This window comes from Nannospalax galili, unplaced genomic scaffold (genome assembly GCF_000622305.1).
Source record: "Nannospalax galili isolate Female #2095 unplaced genomic scaffold, S.galili_v1.0 scaffold377, whole genome shotgun sequence".
Lineage (NCBI taxonomy): Eukaryota > Metazoa > Chordata > Mammalia > Rodentia > Spalacidae > Nannospalax > Nannospalax galili.
Genome location: NW_008341187.1, coordinates 3,297,487 through 3,325,437, shown reverse-complemented (window position 1 = coordinate 3,325,437; position 27,951 = coordinate 3,297,487). Strand labels below are relative to the sequence as shown.

The window sequence follows — 27,951 nt, the reverse complement described above, 5'->3', positions numbered from 1 at the left end:
GGACTCAGGTGTAATTACCAACACCTATGTGGTCACTTATAACCAACTCTAGTTCCAGGGGTCCCGACACCCTCTTCTGGCCTATGGAGACATTGGACACATGTGGTGCACTTACATACATGCAGAAACAAAACAAAACAAAACAAAACAAAACAAAACTTATCCCTGCATTAATTAGCCAGGCCTGGTGGTGCAGGCCTTTAATTGCAGGCAGATCTCTGTGAGTTCAAGGCCAGCCTGGTCTACATAGTGAGTTCCAGGACAGCTGGGGCTACAAGAAGACCCTGTCTCAAAAAGACCACAATAATAATAATAAAAATTAAAAAATAAAACAAAACAAAACAAAACAGGAGGAAGAGGAGAGAGGGAAAAAATAAGGAAGGGGGGGAGAGAAGAAGGAAAGGACAGAGGTTCCTATCAATACTTTCTTTGCCCTCCTAACATTTTCTTTTGAAATAGTGTCTCCCTGTTGCCCTAGTTGGCCTGGAACTCACCATGTAGACCAGGCTGGCCTTGATCTCACAGTAATCTGCCTGCCTCTGTTTCCCGAGTGCTGGGATTAAAGGTGCATGCCATCACAAATGGTCCCAAACAACATTTTTTTTTATGTTAAACTATGAACACAAGAGGAAATAAAAATGTAAAATGATTCATAAATATAACTGTAATGATGCTAACAGGCTGGAAACACGAAGGCCATGGGACACCTGTCCCTGTTGGGAATTCTACAAAGGAAGTGGAAGCAAAATTATAAAACATAAAAGCAAGAAAAGAAACAGAAAAAGCAATAAGGCTTTTTAAAATTAAAACTAAATGAATATAAACAAGTCAAAATATAATAGTAGCCACGTGTCTTCTTGCCAATAGCCTTCCTAAGGGGTGTGAGAACCTGAGTCTTTAGGACTTTAATTTGCATTTCTGTGATGATGAATCGCATGGAGCATCTTTCCCCACACCTGTTAGCTAGGTACATGCTTCGTCTTTCAGATCTTTTCAATTTGTGTTGTCTTTGTGCTTCTGTGTTGAGTTCCTTACACACATGTACATAGATATAGGTCTAGATAGATGATAGATAAGCTATATATTATATATATAACTCACAAATATTTTTATTTGTTCTGTAGGCCGCCTTCTCATTTTGTCGTTTTCTTAAGCTATGCAGAAACATCAGTTTGATGTAGCCCTTTCTGTTTATTTTTGCTTTTGTTGTCTGTTCTTTTAGTATCAATTTCAAAACCTCTCAGCTGAGAGCAGGGTTGAGGAACTTTCCTCTATGTTTTCTGAGACTTGTGGTTTCATGTCTTATGTTTAAGACATTGCTTCTTGGATTTTGGTGATGGCAACCTTGACTTTCAAGTATTGGCTTTAATGATATTGGTATTACTTGACGCAGCTACAAGAATTCATCCTGTCTGGCATTTCAATGGCTCCAATTTTTCATCTCACTTTGACTCTTCTATATGTAACATTCATTTATATAACAAATCTGTGAAAACAGGAAAATCAGCCCATTATCAACCCCTCTTTTGAGTATCTACTCACAATTTGCCTGTTTTTTTCTTCTTCTTGTCTTTAGGGTTGAATCATATCCCCCTCAAAATTCATGTTTAAGTAACAATGTTCATTACTTCAGACTGTGATCTTATTAGAAAATAAGGTCACTGAAAATGCAAATGGATAAGACAAGGTCATCATGGAGAAGAGCCCTACTCCAATGTAACTGGTACCCCATTAAAACAGGAAATATGAGGGCCAGGAGGTAGCTCAGTCAATAACATGCTCACCTTGTAAGCACAAGGACATGAGTTCCATCTCCAGAACATATGGGGGAAATCCAAACATGATGGCATGCTCTTCTAATCCCAGCACTGGGGAGACAGAGATAGATGAGTCTCTGGGGCCTGCTGGCCAGTCAGTCTAGGCTACTAGGTAAGCTCAAGTCAGTGGGAGACCTGGTCTCAATTAAAAAAAAAAAAATAGCAGCAGCAGGCACCTGAGGAAAGTACCTGAGGTTATTCTCTGATCTCTACATATGCACACCCACACAGGTATACCTGCATGTACAATCATACTGGCACACACACACACACACACACACACACACACACTCACACACACCAGGAAATTTGAACACAGATGCCCTTACATGTCATATATTGAGTGAAGATGAGGACTGAGAACAGGATGATGCGCTCACAAATTAAGAAATGCTGAAGGTTAAGGGGTATGGAACAAGGTTTCTCAGTCCTTAGAAGGAAAAAATCCTGCCTACACTTTGTTCTTGAACTTCTAAAACCACGAGAGAATAAATACATTGCTGTTCTTTAAGCCACCAAGTCTGTGCTACTAACAAATGTCATATGCCTGAAGTTCATATCAAAGGATTAATTGTCAGCTTAGTCCATCAAACCAGGAGTGAAACTGACTTACTTGTGTTAGAACAAGTTCACATTCATTGTATACCTCTAGTTTTCTTATGTGTAAAATTAGGATAATATAGGCTTGCTGAGAAGATAAGTGTGTATGTATATGTGTGCATTTTTGTAGCACATTTAGAGAGCACTACCTGTAACATGGTATGCATCCTTCTCTAGTTGAACTATATTCCAGGACACTCTAGGTACCCTCACCACATAGAGAAGATAAAAATGGATGATTCTATGAAGTTTACAATGTAGTAAGAGGAAGCAGACAACACAGTGAGTAGGCAAATTATGTAACATTTTGGCCCATCATAAGTTCTATGAAGAGAAACAAAACAATGGCTGTGGACAGGGAGAGGCAGAGCAGAATCGGTGGTCCCATGAGACATCATTGAGGGAAGGCTAGAAGTAAGTTATGCACATGCCTGGACAATGCATTCCTTGTTATACTGGTCCATTTTTGGTTGCTATGACAAAACTTCAGAGGCTGGGTACTTTATAAATAAGACTTACTTATCTCACAGTGTTAGAAGCTGAAAGTCCCAGATCAGAGAAACCAATGGGTTCAGCCTCTGGAGAAGATTATCTTGACTGCATCTCATCCTAGTGGAACAGAGATAAGGGAAATGGTCATGTGCAAAGGAGGCCAATGCACTGGTAGCCTTGCTTTACAACACACTCATGAAAACCAACCAGCCTCAAGAGAATTCCATTAATCCTTTCCTGAAGGCACTGACTCAAATGAACCTTGGAAAGGTCCCACTCCTCTCCACATTGCCCCACTGGACACTGTGCCTCCAACGCATGAAACTTTGAGAGACAAACACAGCCTAACAACAGCATAGTAGAGATAACATCAACTTTAAGGGTTGAAATCTTCCTCGACTATTCAAAGAATAGCAAGAAATCAGTGTGACCGGAGCAGAGTGAAGGACTTGGAAGGCAGTAGATGAGGTCAGGAGAATTTGAGAGGAGCAGACTGCATGTGGGGACTTTGCATGCAGTGACATGGCAAGCCACTGGAGCCTTGAGCACAGGAGTAACACAGTCTTAGGTGGTCACAACATCACATTGGGAACTCTGTGGGGTAGATTTGATAGGAGTGTGATCTGGGAGAGGAGAAGGACAAAAAGGGAAACTGCAGATAGAAGTCTATTGCTGAATTCCAGTGTTCTGTCCACACTGGCTCTGAGTGGTTATTTTGTAAAGGAGTCAAAGCACAGAGAGCAGAGCTTGGTGTCTTCCTGGTGGATCAAATGTGATATTTGGAAGGAAGAGGTGTCAATCATGACTCTCTAGTTTAAAACCTACTGCTGAGTGTGTCCCTCAGAAGATCATGCCTTGGAACCTTCATCCCATGATGTCCCAGTGTTGGGAGGTGGGATCTAGAAAGTGTTTGGTTCTTGATGTCAGAATCCTCATGGTTAGATTAATGTCTCTGTTGTAGAAATGTGTTAGCCAACATGGCTCCATTTCAGTCTCACATGCAGCCACTTGTCCTGTGTCCTGTCAGTTGAAACATCACAAGACCCTCATCAGAAGCCACATAGATCTTAGCGCCAAGCCATACTTTAAGATGTCCCAGCCTCCAGAACCATGGGACAAAATAAGCCTTTGTTTTTCATTATTCAATTATAGCCTCAGGTTTCCTGTGATAGCAAGAGAAGGCAGACCTAGAGAGAACTGGGACAAGTGGGAGTTCATTTCCATGAACTGAACTGGGGAAGATTTATAGAATAGTTTAGGGAAGAAAAGAACAGAGCCATTCATGCAGTTCCTCCTCCTCCTCCTCTCTCTCTCTCTCTCTCTCTCTCTCTCTCTCTCTCTCATTATCCTTATGCAGAAGTAACTTCTTCAATTTCCCCGCTTATTATCAACTCTGCCGTCTCAGATTTTCTCTCTTTTCCAGTGGATAATAAGCAGGTGTATGCTGTTCCCACAGTTTGAGCAAAACATTGCACATAGCTGACTCCTCTTCTAAATATGATCTCATCCCTTAGAGAAGTTGCTGTATGCTCAGCTTTCTCTCATGGAAAAGCCTGACTCTCCCTGTCTGTGTCTAGAGTTCACCATGTCTCAATTTCTCCAGAAAACACCTGCTGTCTCCCCTTTTTAGAAATGTCACCTTGCTTTGCTTTCCTTCCACTTACCCCAGTTTTCATTAATCCTTCCATCAAATCTTGCCCACTAAGGATACTGACTGATCTCTCACACTAGGTCTCCCATGCTCCAACACTACAGTCAGCATCCTGACCTGTGTATCTGGTGTGCTCTTTCCCTCTGACCTCAGTCACAACACTTTGCTACATGATAATGCCAGCCAATGTCTCCAACTCTGTTCGCTCCTCTGTAAAATAAAGGAACTGTACTCTTTAAAGATAATTTCAATTTTAACTTCTGGTCTAACCGCCTCTATGTGGAACAGTGTGAGGGGAGTTTTAACTCACTTTTAAGTCTCTCCTTTCATGAATTCCTTCTCATTTCCAAGGACCCAACCACATTTTTTTCATCTTTTTTTAGGTCAAACCAAATGGACAAAAGAAAGGATATAGACTTTTTTCTCTAAACAAATGCATTGCTGCTTGGCATTTCCTTACCACGAGTGAAATGTTATTATTTTCTACGAAAAATCTGGGAATGAAAAGTTACATTAGGCCGGCTGTATAGCTCAGTGGTAGAGTACATGCTTAGCACATGTGAGGCCCTGGAGTTGAATCTGGCATGTGTACACACACACACACACACACACACACACACAAACACATACACACATACACACACACACACACACACACACACACACACTACATGCACTGTTAATGTTACTAGCTAATGATAGACTGGTTCTGATCTCCCAGGCTTTCTTGAGTTTCTCTCCTCTTCTTTGTGCTGGACCCACCTTTGATGTCCTTTGTCAGTTGCTCTTTTCAATATATTAATGAAAACAATTAACCCGTGTGGGGGGGAAACAATTGCTGAGCTGAGTGCTCCTTCTACAAATAAAAAAAATAATTTATTATTCTAGATTTCACAATAAGTTGACGTTGACAACATTAAAACAATTCTGTGCACAAAGTTCTTTTTAATGCTTTTATTTAGCAAAACCTCCAGGTGATTTTGAGATATGATAGACATTCTATTCACTGAGGACAAAAGAAGTTATTCTGACATGTTCCTCAAGAATCCTAAATAAGTTTATCAAAGCCATGGGGAAAATCCACATGAAAAGGCCATTGTACAATGGAGCTATATACTTGGGTTTTTCTAGACACTAAGAAAATTCACACACATTATATTAATTTCACCTCATTATATTAATTTAAAATATTCCACTTAACAAATATATATAGAACATTATGACATTATTATAAAATTTACATAGTACATTATGACTATAAATTGGTTCTTAAACACAATAGCTACATCTAGCTGTTTTTAGCAGGAGAGCTGGACTTCACATTACCCAATGCTGGTTTATAAATTTAACTTTGTAAATTTGCAGGAGAAATGTTTCCTGTAGCGTCTTCTGCCCAAAGCAAATGACACATCCCTGAGTGTTGCCACGGTGAGAGACATCTCACCCTCTGAGTACTACTGTGACTTACCCTCTGTCCTTCTTAGCCCTCAACTGCCTAAATCACTATCTCTGCTCTCTTTTAACATGTCTATGAAAAGGGAATATAAAATTATGTATCATGGTTTAATTATTGAAAGTATGGGCTCTGAGAAAGATAAACCTAGCTTTTCACCTTGTTGTGTGGGCTGAGCACACATCGGCCACTTTCTTTAACCCCTCTGAGCCTCAGCTCAAACAATGGAGGGGAATGATGTCCCCAGAGGGAACATGGAGATGAGCAAGCACAAGGGCACTCAGCCACAACACTCCTCCCCTTCTGTTGCCTAATACGTTGGTTGTAGTTCAAACCTGCTTTGTAGAGGGGTGAACACAGATCTGTTTCTAGATTGTGTATCTTGAGAGGTAGTCTTGTTCATCTTTGTGCTTCACATAAAACCTAAGAGTGAACCACATATTCTGGAGGAACAGCATTTATGTGTTATACTAAATTGAGTGCTAAGCCAAGATCTGATTCTAGCTGTACTAATCTGTGCATGTTGGCTCCTCAGGCTCCTTCAGAGTCCCATCTTAGTTAGCTCTCTACTGCTATGATAAAACACTAACCAAAACCAACTGGGGGAGGAAAGTGTTTACTTGGCTTACATGTCCCCATCGCAGTTCATCCTTGAGGGAAGTCAAGGCAGGAACTCAAGTAGGGAAAGAACCTGGAGACAGGAACTGAAGCACAGACCACAGAAGAATGCTGCTTATTGGCTTGCTCTTCTGGTCTGTGCACAGCCTGCTTTCTTATACAACCTAGGACCACCTGTCTAGGACTGGCACCACATACATAGGCTGGGCCCTGCCACATCAACCAGAAATTAAGAAAATGCTTCACAGATGGCCACAGGCCAATCTGATGGAAGCAATGCCTTAACTGAGGTTCCCTCTTCCCAGGTATGTCAAGTTGACAACTGAAGCTCTCCAGTATAAGTTCCTCTCATGAGCCATGGTTAGGCTACATTAGCCAGAAACTGAATGCCATTAAATTAGGTTTAAATTAGGTTGCACAAAATACAAATAATTCGCTAAATTCTGGGGCAATCTACCGTAGCATCGTTCCATTTCGCACTGTAGAAACCACTGCAGGAACAAAGCTGTGTTCGTGACATTCTGCTGGAGAAAACAAATTGCACTGAAAGCAGCACTGAGTCAAATAAATTAAATTATAAATTCAAGCGCCTCTACTAGCCATGAGACCTGGGAAAACCCTTATGCTATTAAACCTCAATTTAGAAACAGCTGCTGGGTGTGTGGTGGCACACTCCTTAATCCTAACACTTGGGAGGCTGAGGCAGAAGAATTGCCGTAAGTTTGAAGCTGACCTGGACTACAGAGTGAGAGAAGGAAGGGAAGGGAAGGGAGGGAGGGAGGGAGGGAGGGAAGGAAGGAGGGAGGGGAAAAAGAGCAGAGGGAGGGGATGGGAGGGGAAGACAAAGGCTAACTACTTTTGCTGTCACTTAGGGAGATGGGGAAATGAGTGTGGTATCTTTAAATAGACTTCAATTACACAACATGATGAAAAAATTACAAAATCATCATTGTTTTTGTTCATGTTCTTGTGTCGTAACCAGGCTTCTACATTTATCCCCTCCTTTGACGAATTATTATCATTTCAATTCAGTAGGAAAGCTCTGAGGGTGTGTGTGTGTGTGTGTGTGTGTGTGTGTGTGTGTGTATGTGTGTTTGCACATGCACTTATTATAGTAAAGAAATTCACATAACTCTGTTTTCTTCTGCATGCTAAAGAGTTACAAAGCGACAAGTCTGAGCTGTCACAAACTCATACCATAACCCATGCAGTGCCTGTAAGCAAAGGCCTCCTGCTTGCAAGCAATAGGAACCACCATTCCTTTGCTGCCTGATGTTAGAACATCCTATGCCTGGCTGAGCTTGACCTTTTCTTGTGTGCTTTTCACAGCTTCCTTTGTAAATTATTTCAAAGACACAGCTCAACCAAAGTGCAATAGAAAGTATCACAAAGGCAGAGGTTGCAGGGCACAGTCTCTCTCAGCTCCGATAGTCTCTGTCTCTGACTAACTATGCCCAGGGGTTCCTTATGGCAACTGGAAGGGGAGGCTGGCTGTCCAGCTATAGACTACAGATAGAAGAATGAACCTTCCCAAATTTCTGGAAGAAGTCTTCTTGGGCCCTGGCCAAGGCTTCTTCATCGATGTAGACCACTGGTCTCTTGGCCATGAGGAAATACTGCACCTTGCGCAGACTCCAGCCCATCACGTAGTGTAACCAGCCACAGACTGCTGCCGTGGAGCGGCCCACTCCAGCGTTGCAGTGGACATACACTGTGTGTCCATTCTCAAGAAGCGCATGCAGGAGACACACAGCCTGTGGCAGCATCTGCAGTCGACCTAGATCCAAAAGGCACAGCACACAGGTGAATGGAGCCATATGTATATGGGAGCTGGTAATTCTACCAGTGCCCCATGGAGTGACAGTGGAACACTAAGCAAGGGGGAGACAGGGTTTAAGTTTGCTTCAGGTTTTGGTTCAGAGAGAAAACTGAGACAAATTCAAACCTGAGGATACTAAACTAAGGTGGAAAGAACATTCCTGAGACAACAGCTCTGAACCCGAACCAGAATGGGAACTTGAATTTTCAAAGGATAATATTGGTCCTTTGAGTGGCCTGACCATCAACCCAACTTTCTCTGCAAAGTTACTTACCAATTTTTTTCAGAAGGATTTGCAGAGGTCTGACAGTGGTTTCAGAGGGTTTTAAAGAAAACTTGATAAACCCTGTCCCCTTCAATTTAATTTGCTTCTGTGTTTTTTCCAGGCAAATGTAAAGCACATAAATTAGTCCATATTGGTTAAAGACTCAGTCTTGCTCACTGATATGACAAATACAATTTGAAACACAATTTAATATACTGACTTTCATTTAAGTAATGGAACTAACTTACATACATGTGGAATAACCAAAATTCTGAAACTTATTTAATTTCTTTCTGTTATTGGAGAGTTTTGATATAGTTATTACCATAATATGATGTTAATTTGATTACTAGATTATTCAAATATCTTCTCACCCTGAGCTAGGATATGTTGTATTTCTCTGAGCCTCACCCTGCATACTGCCTGCAGAGGAAAGCCCAGCCTTTGAGCTCTTGGATGACTATGGTTTCTGCTCACAGATTCTTACTACAGAGATATTTAGTGAGTTTTTCTTATTGGTGTGTCTAGTATTTTGGTGGCATCACCATTATAAATTACTTCAAAGGGAATGAAAAGGATTGGTGAGATGGCTCAGCAGTTAAGAGCACTTGGTACTCTTGCAGAGGACCCAAATTCAGTTCCATTTCCATATCCATGCTGGGTGGCTCATGGTACCTTGTAACTCCACCTCCAGAGGATCAGCCGCCCTCTTCTAGCCTCCACACATACAGAGACACACAAACAGGCATAAATAAAAGTAATCTCCTAAAGAGGACCACTATACGGAGTATTGATTGTAACTCTGTACCTGCAGCTTGGCATTCTCTAGCTTCTCTGTCATTTATAGAGAGATATAATGGCCTGGAAGGATTTTCTGGAATGGTAGAGAACAGCTCTATCTAGTTTTCACATTGCAATCCCCATCAGATGACTGAAAAAAAAAGAATGATCCACCTTCAAAGGACCTCACCTGTAGACCTTCACTGAAACCTAGAATTCTCTCACAAGAGCCCTCCCTCCTTAGATGTCTTCTTTGGAAGCATTATTGCCCTGAAGAGGCCAAAACAGTACCTTGAAATCAGGTGCCAACACCTTGGAAGGATGGAGTTTTCCTAAGAGCCTATAATAGCTCCAAGTCCCTCTTGGTCACCTGTCTATCTCACTTCAAGCTTACTATGTTGTGAGACAGGTGCAAGTCCACAATCATATTCTACCTGGTCTTGCTGCCTGCACTCTGTCCATCCCTCTAATGAAGAGATCTAATCTGAGCAGTTTATAATGCATTCAGAGGAATGTGTTTAGACAGGCACACCAGGCAACCTCTCAGACTCTCTCTCCCTAGTCACTGAGAACATCTGAATTAGACACACACTAGTTCCCATGAGTATGTTGAGCCTTCATGTCCAAACTGGGGCAGGACTTTCAATTTTATTAAACCTGCACACCTAATTTCAGGGTGCTCTAAACTGTATAATCAGCTACACAGTTATTAATGGGGTTCCCTGAAGTGATCACTATTCTGGAGATGCAACAAGGTATCCAAGCATCAGATGTGCCAGCTGGATCCTCATGATGATCTCATGGTCAACATTATGTGGTAGATCCACCATCTGTCTCAAGGGATCAGCAGGCAGCAAACCTGAAGGATATGTTGGAGTGACTCTGCTAAAAAGGTATGGTCTGCTGACTAGCCTTCATCCTACTAAAGTCCATGAGCAGTTTGCTCCAAAAATTCTGGTGGGAAGAGACTCTCCTTGATAATTCTGGAGTTCATGGGGTTATCCTGCTTCTACCACCACTAGCTTCACTGGACAAATTCCTTGAAATGGTTGCTTTGACTTGAAATAAACAGGAATGTTTTAAACATACTTTTTGTTGGATGCCCACTTTATAGACCTGAATGGCCATTTGCAGCTTCTGGGCACAGAATCTCAGCACCCTGTGTTCAGTTTGCCCAGTGTCAGTGTGACCACCCTGCCATATAATGCCTTCTACAGAACCAGCCAAGCTCTGATCGCTAGCTGAACTGGGCAGTCTCTAAAGATGAAGCACAAATGGCTGAGAAGTACTTTTTAAAATGTTCAGCATCTTTAGTCATCATGGAAATAGAGATTTGAGATTTCATCTTACCCCACTCAGAATGGCTAAGACCCAAAGAACAAACAACAAAATGCTGGGAAGAATGTGAAGGAAGGAGGGGACCTCTCATCCACTCCTGGTGGGAGTGTAAACTGGTGCAGCCACTATGAAATCAGTGTGGCAACTTCTCAAAAAGACAGAAATTGATCTACCATATGACCCAGCATATAGTCTTGGGCATACAGCCAAAAGATTCTATAACCTCTACAGAAAACTATATTCATTCATGTTCATTGCTGCCCTTTTCATAATAACCATAAACTGGAAACATTATACATATCCATCAACTGATGAGTGGATGATGAAGGTGTGGTACAAACAGAGAATGGAATATCATTCAACTCTTTAAAAAAATGGAATTGTGAAATTCACAGGTAAATGGATGGAACTGGAAACACTCATCCTGAGTGAAGTAAACCAGACTCAGAAAGACAAACAATACATGCTGTCTCTCATAGCTGAATGCAAGCTTCGAAATCTTAGATATACATATTTCAATTTGAAAATCCAGAGAGGTTAGGAAACTAATATATAACTATGTGTCAGAGCAGAAGCCTTCCTTGGAGGGATGGAAGAATGTAGTGATACGAAGGAGAAAAGGGAAACAGTAGAGAAGGAAGGGTTGAATGGAGTGGAGGATGGAAGGGCAGGGAGGAGGAGGGAGTGTGGAGAAGGATAAGTAACACTAAATGCTTTTAGGAAAAGCCATATGGAAACCTACCACTATCAAAGCTTCTTAAAGTATATACATATACATTATAAAGAGAGATTAAAAGGAGTTACCGTATAAGAGGGGATACTGCCCCTTGTAGACATCATAAGCTAACAAAAAGAAAAGAAAACCTCAATACCAGGGTCCTATAGATCCTCAATAAATATTAGCCATTGCCCCTGTTATTGGTTACCCACCAGAACCTGATGATAAGACCCTACTACTAAAGATATTACATACATAAGCTATAGAAGAAACAAGGAGGAATCGAGCTGATGCTGATGTCAGAGTCTCGTCTCTCCTGGCTAGCATTTCATAGTGCTGAAAAGTGCTATACATATTACCATAAGAAATAATCATCAGCACTATCCAACTGTGATTTCTATGAACTACAACAACAACTGGCCTGGCAAGATATGCCCACCAGTGCAATAGTGGCACAAATATTATGGGAGTAACCAGCCACTCTCTAATTGGATCTAAGGTCCATTCTTTAGAATGGAGCCTACACAAGACATTGACAGCAGGCTTAGGAATGTGTGGTTAGACAGGTCACAGAACATAGGGGAGAGCCCAATACTAGTTTTCTACTAAATAGTTCTCATATTAAATTGATTCCTAATGACTTATAATCATTAACATATCTCTCACCAGGGAAGTTTCTTTATGCAGCAGATGGTGATTAACACAGACACCCAGAACTGGCCAATGTGCAGGGAACATGAGGTTGTAGAGTGATTATCCTTGAATAGGACACCAATATCAAATTTCTGCCTCCCAAGGCTCAGGGAAGAAGAAGCAGAAAGATTATAAGAACCAGAGATTATGGATGATCACAAGGAAATGAGCTTTCCAGACAACTGGTCAGTTACTCATATGAACTCACAGCAATGATGACAGGATGCTCAAACCAAACGAAATCCCAGCATAGACATGGGGAAGTGGGTAAGAAACCTCAACCCAACCTAAGGAATTTTTGGTAACTGATGGCTACTGGGAAGGGGAGAGTTGATCTCTTTCAAGCATAGGAGTCTTGGTAGGTTAACCAGGCTCTAGTGAATGAGTCCACACTGAAGCACATTTGGGGACACAAATTAGACTCTACAGGATATATAGAATGTATATATATATATACATATATATACACATAATAGAGTGCATTAAACTTGGTAGAAGACATAAGGGGAGGTATAGCCTGAATGATGTAATGATACCTTCTCCCTTCCCTTACATCTGTAAAAAAGTTATATAAGAGGCAAGTATACAGCTTAGCAGTTGAAGAAGGACCCGTGTTCATTTGTGGTTCTGTGAAAGCAGATACATTCTTCTGAGGGGAATATGGTGGCTACCATGTGAACACTGTAAAGATTCCCAGCTTCAATAACAGGGGCAGGGACACCAGAAGTCCCCACCCAGAATCACTCAACCATCCCTGGAGTATTCTCACATATTTAAGTAGCATCAAAAATTCATAAATAATTAAAAGGGTATGAAAGAAGTAGCCAATGTGGGGTACTCCTTCCACATCTCAGCCTGGCCCCAGGCTGGCCCTGTGTATTTCAGCCTCTAGTGACTGCACCCTGCTTTTATCAGTGATAAATAACATGCTGAGCCCTTCTACCTGCCAAGTGCTATTCTACTCACTCTGCATAAAACAGCTCATCAGCAGCCACCTGCCTACAACTAGGAGGTTGGTACTATTCTTACCTTGGATTTTTATATGAAGAAATTGAGGAACTGAGCTTTTTCCCAACGTTGATCCCTAAATGACAACTCAAACCCAGACTGGCTAACTCCAAAGCCTTAACCACTGTACCGTGGTCCTTTCCTAATCTCCCTGGTTACTGGTACTTTCTATCCCTCAACTGTCTGGACGCTGCAGTACCTCTGTGCTGCTCTGATCTGTGACAGCAGCATCTTCCCTGGACCATACACTTCTGCCCTACCCTCTGTACACAAGCACCCCATTTCAGGGCAGCTAAACTACCCAGGAATAGAAAGAAGGTCCTCAGGATCAGGGCTAACTATATAACAGAGGTGGTGTCAACTAGGCACCTAAGGTTTAGCTTTCCTATATATAAAAATAGGTTTCACACAGAATGTTATTTAATCAAAAGTTTCCAGTGTCAAAACAGTAAGGTAAAAATCCACATCCTTTTTATGGAAAATATTCCAGATTTCATTGTTGGCAACTAAATTGAAAAATTGCAAACCCGATGTAGGTCAACCAAAACACTGTGCCATCTGTGTTTCCATCTTTGGCATTTGAAACAAGATTTGGTTATCAGTAGATGCTCACTCAGAAATCATTAGTACCTGAATCAGTGAAACCACAGTGCTGGTGGCAGCATGCACAAGGCCAAGCCAGACAACAACCCAGCATAGAGCGGGGAGGTGGGCAAGATGCCTCCGCAGTAGCTGAGGAATTACTGGTGTGACCGGATGTTCCTCTGAGGCTGTGATAATGAACCACGGTCCCACCTCCTTCCCACACTCTACAATGGGTTGACCTTAGCTGCTTGCAGGGGAGGGAATAAGCTGTGAAAACCATGAGGCCTCTCTCTTGTCATTTTGTGAGGCAGTCAAGAACCATGGGATTTTGTGTTTGAGTGTGGACTTTCGAACACAGCCATGAATGGGAGGGTGCTTTCTCTTCTGTAAATAAGCCCACACCCCAAACTTAGTTAGCAAGTGCAATAAACTCGTTAGAATTCTTCAAATGGAGGTTTGGAGAATTCTTTTCTCAGGTTGTCTTAAGGACTGTGGGAGGAGGGGATTGGATGCCATGAGTGTGCCCTGGCCAGAAGTGAATTTGATTCACTACTGGCAACTGACAGCTGTTGGGAGAAGGAGAGTCAGTTTTCTTTAAGGGTGTGACACCAGGTAGGTTGACCTGGCTCCAGGGGATGAACCCACACCCAAGAGCCTTTGAGGACACAAATAGACTTGATAGGCCTTTAAAAAAAATAATAGAGGACATGAAGTAAGGGAGGACAGGGAATGGGGAGGGGATGGGGTCTGAATATGATCAAAATACATTGTATGAAATTCTCAAAGAATCAATCATTTTCTAATTGAGGGGCTTGAGGAAAGGCTCTGCGGCTAAGAGCACTGGCTGCTCTTCCTAAAAAGGACCCAGGTCTGGTTCCCAGCACCCACATGGCAGCTAACAACTGTCTATAACTCGAGCTCCAGGGGATCCACCACCCTCGTCTGGCTCCATGGGCATTGTACACATAAGTGTACTTACATACATGTAGGCAAAACACTTATACACATAAAAATAGATAAATCAAAAAATGAAAAAGCAATAGCAATGAAACATTGCTTATTTGATCTGAGACATTGGTAGATTCCTCTACCCTGCCTTGTACTCCAGAACTGATACAGGCTAATCTAACTCAGATAATTAAAACCTCCTGAAAGAGAAGCAAGTGTTGAGCAAGTCAAGGTTATAAGAAAGAGGAGAGATTTGGGCAGCTGACACATGGGGATCTGAGATAAAGGAAGTCAAATTTTCCTAAAGGGATGCTGGTTGACCTTGGAAGAGATCCATGCACACATGCACATCTTTCCTTCCTTATTCTGGTACCAGACCTATAAATGTACATATTACTATTTTACTTGGGCAATCTCTATGCCATCTTTGAAACATAATATAGATAAGGGTCCATCTTATCTGTAACACCCTTTGGCAGAAACTTGAGAGCCTCTACTCCTAACTGAGGAGTTATGGATGGCTGATGGCTTCTAGAGGATGGAAAGTCAGCTTTCTTTAAGGTTGTGGCCCTTGTTTGGCCCACCACGCTCCAGTGGATGGCCCTCTAGCCAGTATATGAGCAGTTCAAATTGGACTCGATGAGCTACTTTTTAAAAAGAGGACATGAAGTAGAGAGGTAAAAGTGGATCTGAGAAGAGGAGTGGGGAGCAGAATATGATCAAAGTGTGCTGGATGAATTCTCAAATAATAAAAATATTTTTTAACTTGTAACTAACCCTATAGGTCCAACTTCATGATTTTCAAAGCCATTTCTATCAATCTTCTCTATTGTTATAATCTAGTCAGTAGAGATTCCTACCCATGTGTCCACAGCAGGCACTGGCCTGCCCACATCTCAAGGTGCTCAATCCCTGCAAGGTTCTAGCCCACCCAGGTATTCTGGCTCCAAAGTCAGTGTCTGCACAATAGCAGAGCTGAATTCAGTCTGCTTAGTGAAAGAATCACCAATCATCAAATGTGTAATAACAGAGGGGCATCCAAGACTCTAGGAAATACATGAACTCACTTGGGAGGAGAGGATTAAGAGTACTACAGGACAGAGGTCAAAACTCCAGTCTGAATCCTTCCCCTATGAACGGTGTTTTAATGAGAAGATGTGGTTTATTTTGTTCATATGCATGCTGGATTTTGGATATTTTTCATTTCCTAGGTGAAAGAGACAAACCACACTTTAACAAACATAACTGAAAAGGAGGACGTCTAAACCAGCCCTCCTCATACAACAACGTGTACAAGAGGAAGGATCGATGGGACAGTTGATTACAGCAGGTCTGTGACAATCAGTGGTGACACCCGAGCCTAACAGACTGTCCTTTCTCAGGTTTAACCTGACAGCATTATGCAGCAGCTCAGAAATGGATGCCCCCACCCATCAGGAGTCCTAAAAATGATCAAGTGGATTAATCTTTATAGTCATCATAAGCCACATAGACTGGTAAAAATCTTCCCCTGTCACTCAGGAATGTTTAAATCTTTGATCATTCCTCCAGGTTAGACTGAATCAAAGGAATCCTGTGTGCAGTGAGTTTGCTGTCATTATCTGTGCTGTTGTGCTGTCTCCACGTGGAAGGTAGTCACTACTACACTATTGGTGACCCAGTGACCCACCCAAAATTGTTTGACTAAAACTACAATGGTTCTAGGAGATAGACCCCAAACTATGGAACAAATCGGCTATTAGTCAGTAGGCCCTTTGGTTAACAGAGCACAGGTGCTATGGGATGTCTGGCAGTTGGTTCCATTAATAGTACAACTTCCCCCTGCCTGCCTCCCATGTTACTCCAGTAGGTAACAGTGCTTTGAAGTCAGAATCAAAGAAGCTAAATCAGCATGTTCTCTGAAAACTACAGTTACAGGATTCTAACAATTTTTCAAACTATTTTGAAACCAGAGAAACGATCTGGTCAGAGCGAATATAACCCACATTCAGTTGCTGCTCTCCTGTACAAAGTTCTGTTTTGTTTGGGTTTCAGCCTTGAGAAAAACCAGAACTCAAACTAAGCTAAGCTTCTTTGGATTAGATTACCAAGCAAAACAACCAAATTGTCAATAGCTCTCTCCACCTTTAGGAGCATTAACTATACCCCATCCTTAATGATAGTACAGATTAAACCCAGGGAGGGACCCTGCCTGGTCAGAACACTACCTGAGGTCTTGAAGTGTCGAAGTGGCTAGAACTCAGGTTCTCTGTGGTTCTCACATTGTTCTGTTTTACAGACCACTTGATTATTGGGAAGGTAAGTGACGTGTCCTGAAACTCATGGCTTTGTATAACGAACATGAGGAACTGAAAGTGTGTGTCTGTAGAACCTGCCAGAGGAGCGTGAAGGAACATTAGGCTGCTTCACAGCCCAGCTCTGGAAGTAGACTGCCACTACTGAAATCTGGGCTGAGACTTTCTACTTTTATGACCTAGCCATATTATATAACCATTTTGTACCTCAGTCTCTTCCTCTGCAGAATGGAAATAACTACAGTGTCTGCCTAGAATCTTCTGAGAACGGAATGAACTAATGCATGTAAATTAGTTAGCAGACTATCGGATGCACTGTGGGGAAGAGAGCTGAGGGCAGACACGTTTTCTGTTTTCCTGGCCAGGTCTCACTGCCATCCTTCTTTGCCCAGAATAGCAAGTCACTAAAAGCTTCAGGCACATGCAATTTCCACAGCTCTCTGCTACCCTCTGCTGACATACTGTTGATACTCACTGGAATATGGTTCCCTTACCTGAAGACAGCCATTGCTACTTTTTAGTAACTGTCATACAACTAGGCTGAATCTATACATGGCTCCTTTAAAGTCCCCTCTATGCCTTGGTCTATGCTCCTCCTTCCACCCACTGCCCTTTCTCCACCCACATCTCCCTGTCTGAGAGGAGTCTACTTTAAATGCCAAGGAATTCCTTCCCCATGTCCCTGTTCAGAATAGAAGAAAGCTGTACTTCTCAGATCTCATTACATCACTCATGTCCACTCTTCTCTTCACCGTAATTTGTTTTGAACTTGTCTTACTGCCTCTTACCCAACTGGGTCAAAATGACGCGTTATTTGTCTCTGCATCCCCAGCAGTACCCAAGCCACACCACGAATAATTGTTCACAAAGTGCTTGCCCAGTGAGTTGAAGACTCACTACCATCTCCCTCACAGTCCTGATGCCTTATCGCTGATGTTATTGCAAAGATGTAAAGACGGGGGCATTGTAAAGGCAAAGACAACGTGTCCTTGTCTCCTCCCTTAAGGTTAATCCAGTGGGGCAGGTCAGAGACCTAGCTAGGAGACCACCCCTAGGAAGGCAGATTAAGACAGCATACTTTTCCTTCCCATAATTCCCACCCCATGGTGCAGTCTCTACAAGCTGAGACATGTGCTTCTGCTGGGTCTGCCTGTCTTTCTGACTTTAAAAGTCATAACTATTTTTTTTTCTTCCAGATGCTGGTCAGCACCTAAGTGTGCTTTTAAAATCCCTTACTAAGGCTTTGGACTTCCCTGCTCCTTTTCTAAAGCTCCCTTCCCAGAGGGCCTGCCCCAAGTGGCTGACCTCCAGGCTTTCTATCTCAAGCGGCCTGGCTCTTCCTTCCTCTTCCTGGCTCTTCCTGGCTCTTCCTGGCTCTTCCTCGCTCTTCCTCCTCCCTTCCAGGCAGCTTCGAGATTTATAGCTTGCCTGCCCTGGGGATTTCCTTTTAAATGCTAATAAATTGTCCTCCAGCTTCTGTCTTTGTCTATTCTTAAATGATTTATTAATAAGACTAAGAACCCCCAAATGGGGACCCCAAAAATGACCCCTGGTGTCATATGGCAGCTCCTCAAGACTCCCAGTTACACTTCTTCCTGACTTTTAATTCTTGAATTGGCAGAGAAGATGAACCCATTCCTGCACCCTTAGAGAGCATCAGCATCACCCATTTTACTGCATCCTCCTCTCCAGCTTCCCAGGCCCACCCCCAGGCTGTTCAAACTGCAACTGAAGTGAACTTTTGATGAAAAGAAAAACAAAAGAACCTTGGCTTTTTCCAGGTTCTCATCCTGCCTGCTACAGTCACTGTCTGATGGTGTGGTGTTCTCACTGCAGCCCAAACCCTGCTGGTGCCTTCCCAGCCCTCTCAGATATACAGCTACAGTGTTTTTTTGTTTGTTTGTTTGTTTTGTTTTGTTTTTTTTCCTACAATAGGCCACAAGCTCTCCTGACTCAGGGATTCTTGTAAACTGCTTCCACAGCTTAGAACATTCTCTCTCATCTTTCCCCAGTCACTGCTCAAACATTACTTTCCCCCAAAGACCTAGGTTATCTACACATGCTCTCTGAAATATCTATGTATCATTCTAACTACAAAACTCATCATGCTTTTTTAAACTCTTATTTTCACTCATTTGATTAGCAGGTGTCATCCCTCAAGTACTATACGCTCCGTGTAAACATCTACCAGTACAGTGCCACCCAGAGTTGATACACCAAAAATACATATATAGCATATAAAAATTTAAAGAAGTCATGTTAAACAGAATCCTAGCCAAGACATCTAAAGATATATATTAAATCTAAAGCCTTGTATTAATTCCCTTTTTACAATTCACATTCAAGACATCCAATTACAGATAAACAGACAATGAAGTTCTCTCCAAAACAAGCTGATCCAGGAGCCAGAGTGCTGCTTCTGGTCCTTACCCTCGGTGCTCATGTCTGGTGTGGGCATCCAGATGTAGGACAACCCTTCTTCTTTGTACAGCCTCATCATGGTGTCTGGAGTCATGGGTTCTGCATAACGGTTACAGCCTGAAGAATTTTGGATAATGTCCCATTCAGTCTGGAAATTCATGACAGCTGTGATTCCCAATTCATGCTTCAGTTTGATGGTCACATGTTCCAGTTGGCGAGGGCAGCTGCCCAGCCAGATATTCGGTAGAATTCTAATGAGAACATACGGGCCAATGATTACTATTGCTCTAACTTGAGGTCTAAGTAGCTACATAAAATATACACAATTGAAATACAATTAACCTTTCAACCTAGTATAGGAAAATCTGAATTTTCCCATTTAAGGATATGAGGGGCAATATTGAAAGAAATAAAAAAAAAAAAAAACTACTGGTATTGGTGTTTGTGGGAAAACACACATACAGTTAACTAGACAGGCAGGAACTAGACATTAGAAAGCTAAATCTAGCAAAGTATTCAAATTAATCCACCAAGTTATGTTTACTCCATGAATATATAACACACAGTAAAGCCATCAATTCATTTTAAATACTAGCAAATTAAATGTGAAAACTCCTACAATTATCTCAAATTCTGAAAAACATTTGCTAAATTACAGCCACCATTCATTCCTGTTCAACACTATATAATTTTCAAATCATATAAGACCTGTCAAACATGCTAAACCCCAGAAATAACAAAGTTCTGTTTAATGAAATCAAAATCATAATTCATTCAATTAGCCACAAAACATGTTTCTCTATGTTTCATCCAGTAATACAAGGTTTAAAAAGGTGGGGGCATTACTAGCAGTAAATGAGGGGGGAGGAGATAAGGAAGGAGAGGAGGAGGAGAGGGAGAAGAAGAGGGGGAGAGAGAAAGAGAGAGAGAGAATACTGACATTCTTTTTCAGGTATGATGCTATACTAAAAATTGCCCAAAGCTAAGCCCCATACTTATTTCTTATCTGGCAGGTCTGAGCTGAGAACTTTAGAATTCTAACAAATTTCCAGATGATACTACAGGTTCAAGGGTTATACCCATTAGAAACACTTCCCTGAAGATTCAGCTACACAAGATAGTAAAATATTTAAGCTATTCAGATGAAGATACTTAGGTGAGAGAAAAATACACAAAAATCAAATAGATTTTCTTCGTACTTGAAATAGACAAGAAAAAATAGAATAGAATGAAAAATATCATTCAAAAATAAACTGTAAGACATCTAAGAACATATTAATCAAAAAGAATACTGAAAATTTATTGGAAGGTGTTGACTAAAACAAAAACAGAAGCATATGATATTCTTTAACTGAAAGACCTAATATCACACAGGTAAATATTTTTTAATAATTCAATTGTCTTTAGTTTATAATAATATTATTCACTAATTATTTCACACATACATATTCTCTCCAGAACCAAGGGAGAGATACTGTATTTCAAATTTTCCTTGAATAATATCATGTAGAACTTAACCAAAGTCATCACATGACATCACTGATAACCATGGCCCATTCGACTTGCTTTTGTCAATAAACATGAGCTAAAGTGACATGTGCCATGTCCCATGTGGCATATTTAAAGTTGTACACTTGATTTTCCATGCTCGCTTTTTTCCTGTTATAGCAACTGTGAAAGTGCACGTGTGTACTGAGCTGGACACTGAGGAAACCTGGAATGCCATGCTACAACAGGGAGGACAGCTGCCCTGGGGAGCATTGCTGGCTGTGTGGATCCAGTTGGGGTTTTCTTTGTTACCTCTGCATTCATCTGTCTTGTTCTGGCTAAACAATGTCTAAGTCATTCATTGTTTTTAATCTGTAATGTGCAGGAAAGAAATTTAGCAGGAGGATTGAATTTTTAATAAGTTCCCTTTATGTTGACTTTAGAGCAGTGATAGTCAACTGTGTTAATATTGGCAATTTTAAGGAGATATGCTGGATTGTCACACTGGTTAGTGGCATGTACCTCTAGTGTATTAGGATCAGGGGCATTGCTGAGCATCTACAATGCAAAGGACAGGCCCCCAGAGCAAAGAACTATTTAATCCAAAATTCTAATAACAGGAGTGAGTAAACCTTGGCTTAGAAGAACAGGAGGGGCATTGAACTTTGTACCCTTTGTATGGAGGAAGAGAACATGGAATATGACCAGAGACTTGGGGGTTCCTAGGTCATATGTTCTGACAATAGTATGATAATCCAGATTATATTTTAAAACATGCACATATGAACATATAAGGTCTAGATCGTATTTTAAAACATGCACATATGAACATATAAGGTCTAGAGTGACACAGAAGCTCCACATTAGATGACTGAAAAGCACTCTAACATTTTTAGTGTGATACAACAGAAAGGGTACTACACAGAGAAAAAAAAAAAGCTCAGATGCCAATCCTAGTGCTGGGTAACAATGACATGATGTTAGGACAAGTCATTTACCATCTCTAAGCTTCTGATGCGCTCATCTTTAGAACTGATCTAAAGTTATAAAATTCTGCAAAGGATAAGTACAATTAAGTACTACTATATTTGAATAGGAAACTAACAGACACCAAAACACCAGTGCAGCTTCTGTAAAGTTACAATAATTTACTTTTTAAGTCAGTTGTTTGTTTTGTTTTGTTTTGTTTTTAAACAGGATCTTACTATATCTCAATCTGTAGCTGTGCCTGGCATAGCTGGCCTAGAACTAGATATGTAGATCAGGTTGGCCTTGAATTTACAGAAATTCACCTGCTTCTGCCTCTAGAGTACTGGGATTAAAGGCATGTGCCTTCACTCCCAACCTAATAATTTACTTTTGATAATTCATATTAATTAATCACATTAATGTACAATATGACTATAATACTGTCTAAAGCACATTTTTTTCTCTATTTTCTTCATTTGAATGCTGCAAGTAAAGGATACTCACTCCACTTTTTAGTGTGACATTAGGGGGCTTCTCTTGCTTTTGTCATTTCTTCTATTTATATCTGCTTGTTCTTTTCCTTTTGATCACTGTTAGCATTGTTGATGTGAACATGAAAATAGCCAATTCACTTCAAAGGTGGGTGTTACTCATCCTCAGTGAAAATGTTCAAGAGGAGCATACCATCCTTCTAAGGCAAGATCCCCATTTATCAGAAAGAAGTGATTTGTTTTTTCTAATTAGGTTCTTATCTAATGGGCTTATGGACATGTACTTGTGAAAATCCTTATTAGGGTTACTTCAGATTGAAAAAAATAAGGAAATAAAGAAAACAGAGACCCAGGAAAGATATAATGGTGTAGGAAAGATGGGCATGGGATTTCTGACCCCACAGAATTCTTAGACAGTCCTTAGGAGCAGTAGACTAAGGGAAAGACCCCAAGCATGATCCTTGTGGAATATCCAGACCTGTGCTTGGTAGGATACTGTGGGATGGTGATGAACGTGATAGCTGCTTCATACCCCACTAGGTTACTGTATCTCCTTGTTCTGTGGAATAAAAGCAGGCTCTGGCTCTGTCTAGATATGCATCTTTCCTTCTACTACCCTTTGAAGTTTCCTCCTCCATGATCTTGCATAGTGCCTGCCTGTGCAATGATAGTTTGGGGCTTCCATGTATATACTCTGGGTTGAACCAAGCACACCAAGGTACCCAATGGTGTGAGACCAGGCAGCAAGCACCTTGTTTATATAATCAAATAACATAACTGATTGAATAGCAATTGATGTTTTACTGGAAAAAAAATTTTAAGTGGACTGGTAAAATATTAAAATGAGTATTCATGAAAAAAAGCTAAAAGCTGAATTCCAAATGTTATCCATAGTTCGCTTAAATACTGTCCTCTAGTCAATACATGCAAAAATAAAGTAGCTGGTTGATTTTCCACATAGGATTTGCATAAAAGCTAAAGAAGAGTTCACAGAAATATGCAAAGGGAAAACTGACTTTTGAGAACAGAAAAAAAAAAAAAAAAAAACAAAACAAAACAGAATTCCTAACCAGAATCAGAATACAGAATCACACTGTTGCTAAAAAGGGTATTAGAGATAGTCTGTCATCTTACACAACGCTGCTCTTGAAATGATTTTTAAATAGTAAGAAACTCAGAGCAAAGGATTAATAGGTTTGAGGTTAACAATTTAACATACATTTACTACTGTATGTTTCTAATGAAAATAAGTCCTTAAATTGCACAGCCACATACCTTCATCACCAGTTTCTATATTAGATATTGCCATTTTTTTCCTATGCTATTTGACTTTTCCTGCAAATACATGGCAAGCCACAGTGCATACTTAATAAATGTGTATATTTAGGATGGAGAGATGGCTCAGCAGTTAAGAGCACTGGCTGACTTTGCAGATCTGGGTTCAAATCACAGGTCCCACATGGTGCCTAACAACCATCTGACGCTCTCTTCTGACCTCCATGGGCATTGAATTTACATGCAGGCAATGCACTCATACACATGAAGTAAGAATAACAAATAAAATGTTTAAAAAGAAATGAGTATGAAATGATATCTGATTCTTTTAAACAAGATGTTGAGAACCCAGGAGACAAATAACCAAAGGAAAACTCTACAACAAGCACTGTCCTGCAGGACAGAGAATAGAATTATAAACAGAGTCATGCTGAGTACTATGTGGGATGTGGAAATAAAGGCTGGGCTTGTTAGAAATACACAAATCAGGGGATTCTGCTTAAACAGACAGCTAAAGTGTCCCTCATGGACTCCTATTTCAGTTTCTTCTCACAATGGTGATGTATTCCTAGTTACAAGAGGCACTGGAGGCAATGTGATGTATGATGTACTTCTAAACAGCAATTCAGCTTCCACTTGTCCACTCAAGAGAATACTTTGACACCATTAAAAATTCATTTTTACTCATCTTGTCTTCTGTCTTGTTGGGGGCACCCTGCAGCTAAGGTTGTAGTCCACCATGTCTGGATAGCTCTAAGGAGTTTGGTGCTGTATGGAGGACTCCCTTTCTCAGCGAGGGCCTCCTGCTCTCGGCCTGACCTTATCTGGAAGGTGCCTCCAAGCACAGATGCCTGGCCTTATTTGGAACATGACCTTGGCATAGTTACCTGCAAAAACTGTCCCCAGGTTTTTCTATATGATAATTAGGCATTGCCGTATAGCCAGATGATAGGATCCCCCTACCACATGTAAATAAAACATACTATGAACACCTATCAGGTGAAGCTTTGGCTACCATCTCCAACCTATATTTTTCCCCACTGAATAAACGAGCAGTAACACTGAAACTGACTACTAGAAGGTCTTTTCCATTCATGTTCACTGGCCATCCTGACCCCGTTCGTTGCTTCTGCTCCTTTTGTTCTCATGGGTCAGTGGCCAATGACCCATGAGGGGAGGGAGAGACACATACTGTCTAATATTCTTTTGGTGGAAGTGGCAATTTATACAGGGCTGTTTGTTTGTTTGTTTGCTTGTTCCTTGAGACAGAGTTTCCCTGTAGCCACAGATGGCCTGGAACTCACTGTATAGACCAGGCTGGTTTCTATCTCATAGAGATCCACATGCCTCAGCCTCCCAAGTGCTGGGATTTAAAGACATGCACCAGCATGCCCAGCTTAAACAGTTTTTAATACGAAGATTTTTATAACTTAAAAAGTAATTATTCAAATATGTGATTTAAAGGATAAAAGGTAAATTTATCTCACCTAGGTAAATTTAAAGCCATAATTAAGGAATAAATGTTACAGCTAACAGTTATATTATAAATTATAAAGCTCCCAGAGAATTATTTTATGAATAATTTACCACCAATTGCTACTGTAATATAGATTATTTACAAAGGTCAGAGAGCAATCACTGTGCCAAATGAATATTGACACATAGTCACCCCAGAATGAAGTCTCCAAAAGTGCTTCAAATTCATGTCACAGAAGATACTTTTTTTGATGCATAAAATTAAACTTTTGTTGTGAAAGAATCTATTAACCAAAATCCTCTCATGAAACAGCCAAAATGAAACAGAACACAAAATATGATCCAATAGAAAAGCAGGGGGATGACATTACAGGGAAATATAAGGTTAGATTCAAATGGGCAAGAAATACATGAAGTTGCTGTAGTTTACAAGCAATTAAGGAAATGCAAACTGTACCAGCCACAGTAAAATAGCACACTGCTCTACACACCAGACTGGAAAAATGAAAAACAACCAGACATCTTGAGCACCATGAAGGGGTATTTTCATTCCTGGAAAGCAACATGGCAATCCAGTCAGCCCAACACTTCCTCTCCAGAAAATCATCTTCTGCAAATGAAAGGAAGCATATGAGACTATCCACTACTGTGTTGTTAGGATCTGCCACAAATTGGAAAAACCCTGAATGCCCATTAGTGAGGGAATGACTGTAAGACTATAATTATTTACTATAGGCTAGCCAGCCATAAAAATAAACAAATTAGAATTTACCAGATGACTTGGTAAGATTTCCACAAGGAAATGAGAAATGTGTGCGCCAGTAAAGCATATGAGACTATCCACTACTGTGTTGTTAGGATCTGCCACAAATTGGAAAAACCCTGAATGCCCATTAGTGAGGGAATGACTGTAAGACTATAATTATTTACTATAGGCTAGCCAGCCATAAAAATAAACAAATTAGAATTTACCAGATGACTTGGTAAGATTTCCACAAGGAAATGAGAAATGTGTGCGCCAGTAGAGCGATTATGTCACCAAGAGTTTCCAAACAAAACAAAATAAAACTCCGGGAAGACTTTCAAGTATGTTTGTGTGTGTGTGTGTGTGTGTGTGTGTGTGTGTGTGTGTGTAGGTCAGAGGTTAATTAGCATCAAGTGTTTTCCTTAATTGTTGTCTACCTTATTTTCTGAGACAGGGTCATTCACTGAACCTTGGAATACAAGGATTCAGGTAGACTGGCTGGCCACTGAGTTCAAGGGAGCCTCCTGTCTCCACCTACCCAGAGCTACGTTTATAAACTTACGCTTCCTGTCATGGATTTTTTTTTTTTACCACCTCACAAATTTATTAATCTTTTGTTCTGGAAATTCAAAATCTTCACTGCTAACTATTTTGACATATAAGTTGTCAATCTTAGTTACTTTAATGTACTATCAAAGGTTAGAAGACATTCCTCCTTTTTGCTGGCCTCCTATATTTCATTTTATTTAAATTATTTATTTAATAACCATATAATTACAAGAAGCATTTCAACTATGTAGACCAGGATGGCCTTGAACTCACAGAGATCCACCTGCCTCTGCCTCCCGAAAGCTGGGATTAAAGGCATGCGCTCATTGACTTTTATAAGACCCCAAGAATGATAAGGCCCTGCTTATAGATGAGGAAATGGAGATTCAAAGACTGGTCAAAGAGGAATAAAATTTACATAAATTAAAACTAAGTTTTTTTATTTTTTAAATTAATTTATTCATTTTTAATACAATTGACACTAAGATGCACATGCGTTTCTAATCTCTATATATCTGATTATTACTAGTCACAGTCAGTTACTTTCTGAGCTCCTTGGCATCTGAGCATGGATATCAAGTCATCACATAGATTTCAATGGTAATGTTTTTCACATCTACTGATTATTAAGGAGCAAATTTTTATGCTTTGAAGAATTTCTTTTTATTTTTACACCCGCTACCCAGATAGCAACCTCCCGTAGCCTCCCTCCACTAGGGCCCTTATGCTCTGATATCCCTGCTACTGTCTGCTGTGTTGTTGGCACCCCCAACCATTCCCCACTACTTGCCCTTCTGGTGAATCTAGTCGACCTATCTAGAGGTCTTTATTTTAGGAGGGTCAGCTGTTCCTCATCTAGCGGTAATCAGTTGTCAATATTCCTTTGGATTATATTGGGGTCTGCTGTTTATTTTCCCAGTTTTATGCTGGGTTACTATCTAGGAATCCCTCTGGCCACTCTGGCCAACAACTCAAAAGAAGGTATCATCTGTGTGGCATTATTGCTTGTTATGTAGCCTTTACCTATAAATATGGACTCTTAAGAAATTATATTGGCCCCTTTAATCTTTGGTTATACTTTTCTTTTGGGTGTTTAAGGACATACAGTTGGTCCAGATAAACTAATTTATTTTTACCCTTAAGGTCGTTTGAGGATCTGTTCCTCAGGGGTCACATGGGCTTGGGAGGAGCCCCTGACTCCTTTCTTTTACCAGTTCTGCCTATGTGAAGATAAGTCAAAGGTCCTGCTCGACCATTGTTGGCTTCTCTTGGAAGCATGGAGGAAATGATTCCTCCGTGTTGACCCTCCTCTTTATAGACTGGACACTGGTTCAAGTCCATCTGGTGGGGTCTCCTTGGCCTCCTTGATCAAGGGGACGATGACCCACCACCATTATAGGACATTTTGAGAGATGTTCATAGTCCCCTGGAACTAGTCAACCTAGGAGGGATAGGAGG

At 40.8% G+C, this 27,951-nt stretch overlaps 1 protein-coding gene and 1 long non-coding RNA gene across 2 annotated transcripts in view; both read right to left on the bottom strand.

Moving 5' to 3' along the window:
- LOC115070994 overlaps positions 1–1,550 on the bottom strand; it is a 9,618-nt gene extending 8,068 nt beyond the window's left edge. The window contains exon 1 of the long non-coding RNA XR_003850098.1: positions 1,102–1,550. This is a non-coding gene — a long non-coding RNA (uncharacterized LOC115070994). The remainder of the gene's footprint in view (positions 1–1,101) is intronic.
- A 5,867-nt stretch (positions 1,551–7,417) lies between these two features.
- Epm2a (EPM2A glucan phosphatase, laforin) overlaps positions 7,418–27,951 on the bottom strand; it is a 119,801-nt gene continuing 99,267 nt past the window's right edge. Inside the window, 2 exon segments of the mRNA XM_029565180.1 lie at positions 7,418–8,408; positions 19,510–19,751. Of these exon segments, the coding sequence (XP_029421040.1) occupies positions 8,131–8,408; positions 19,510–19,751 (520 nt within the window). The 3' untranslated portion in view covers positions 7,418–8,130.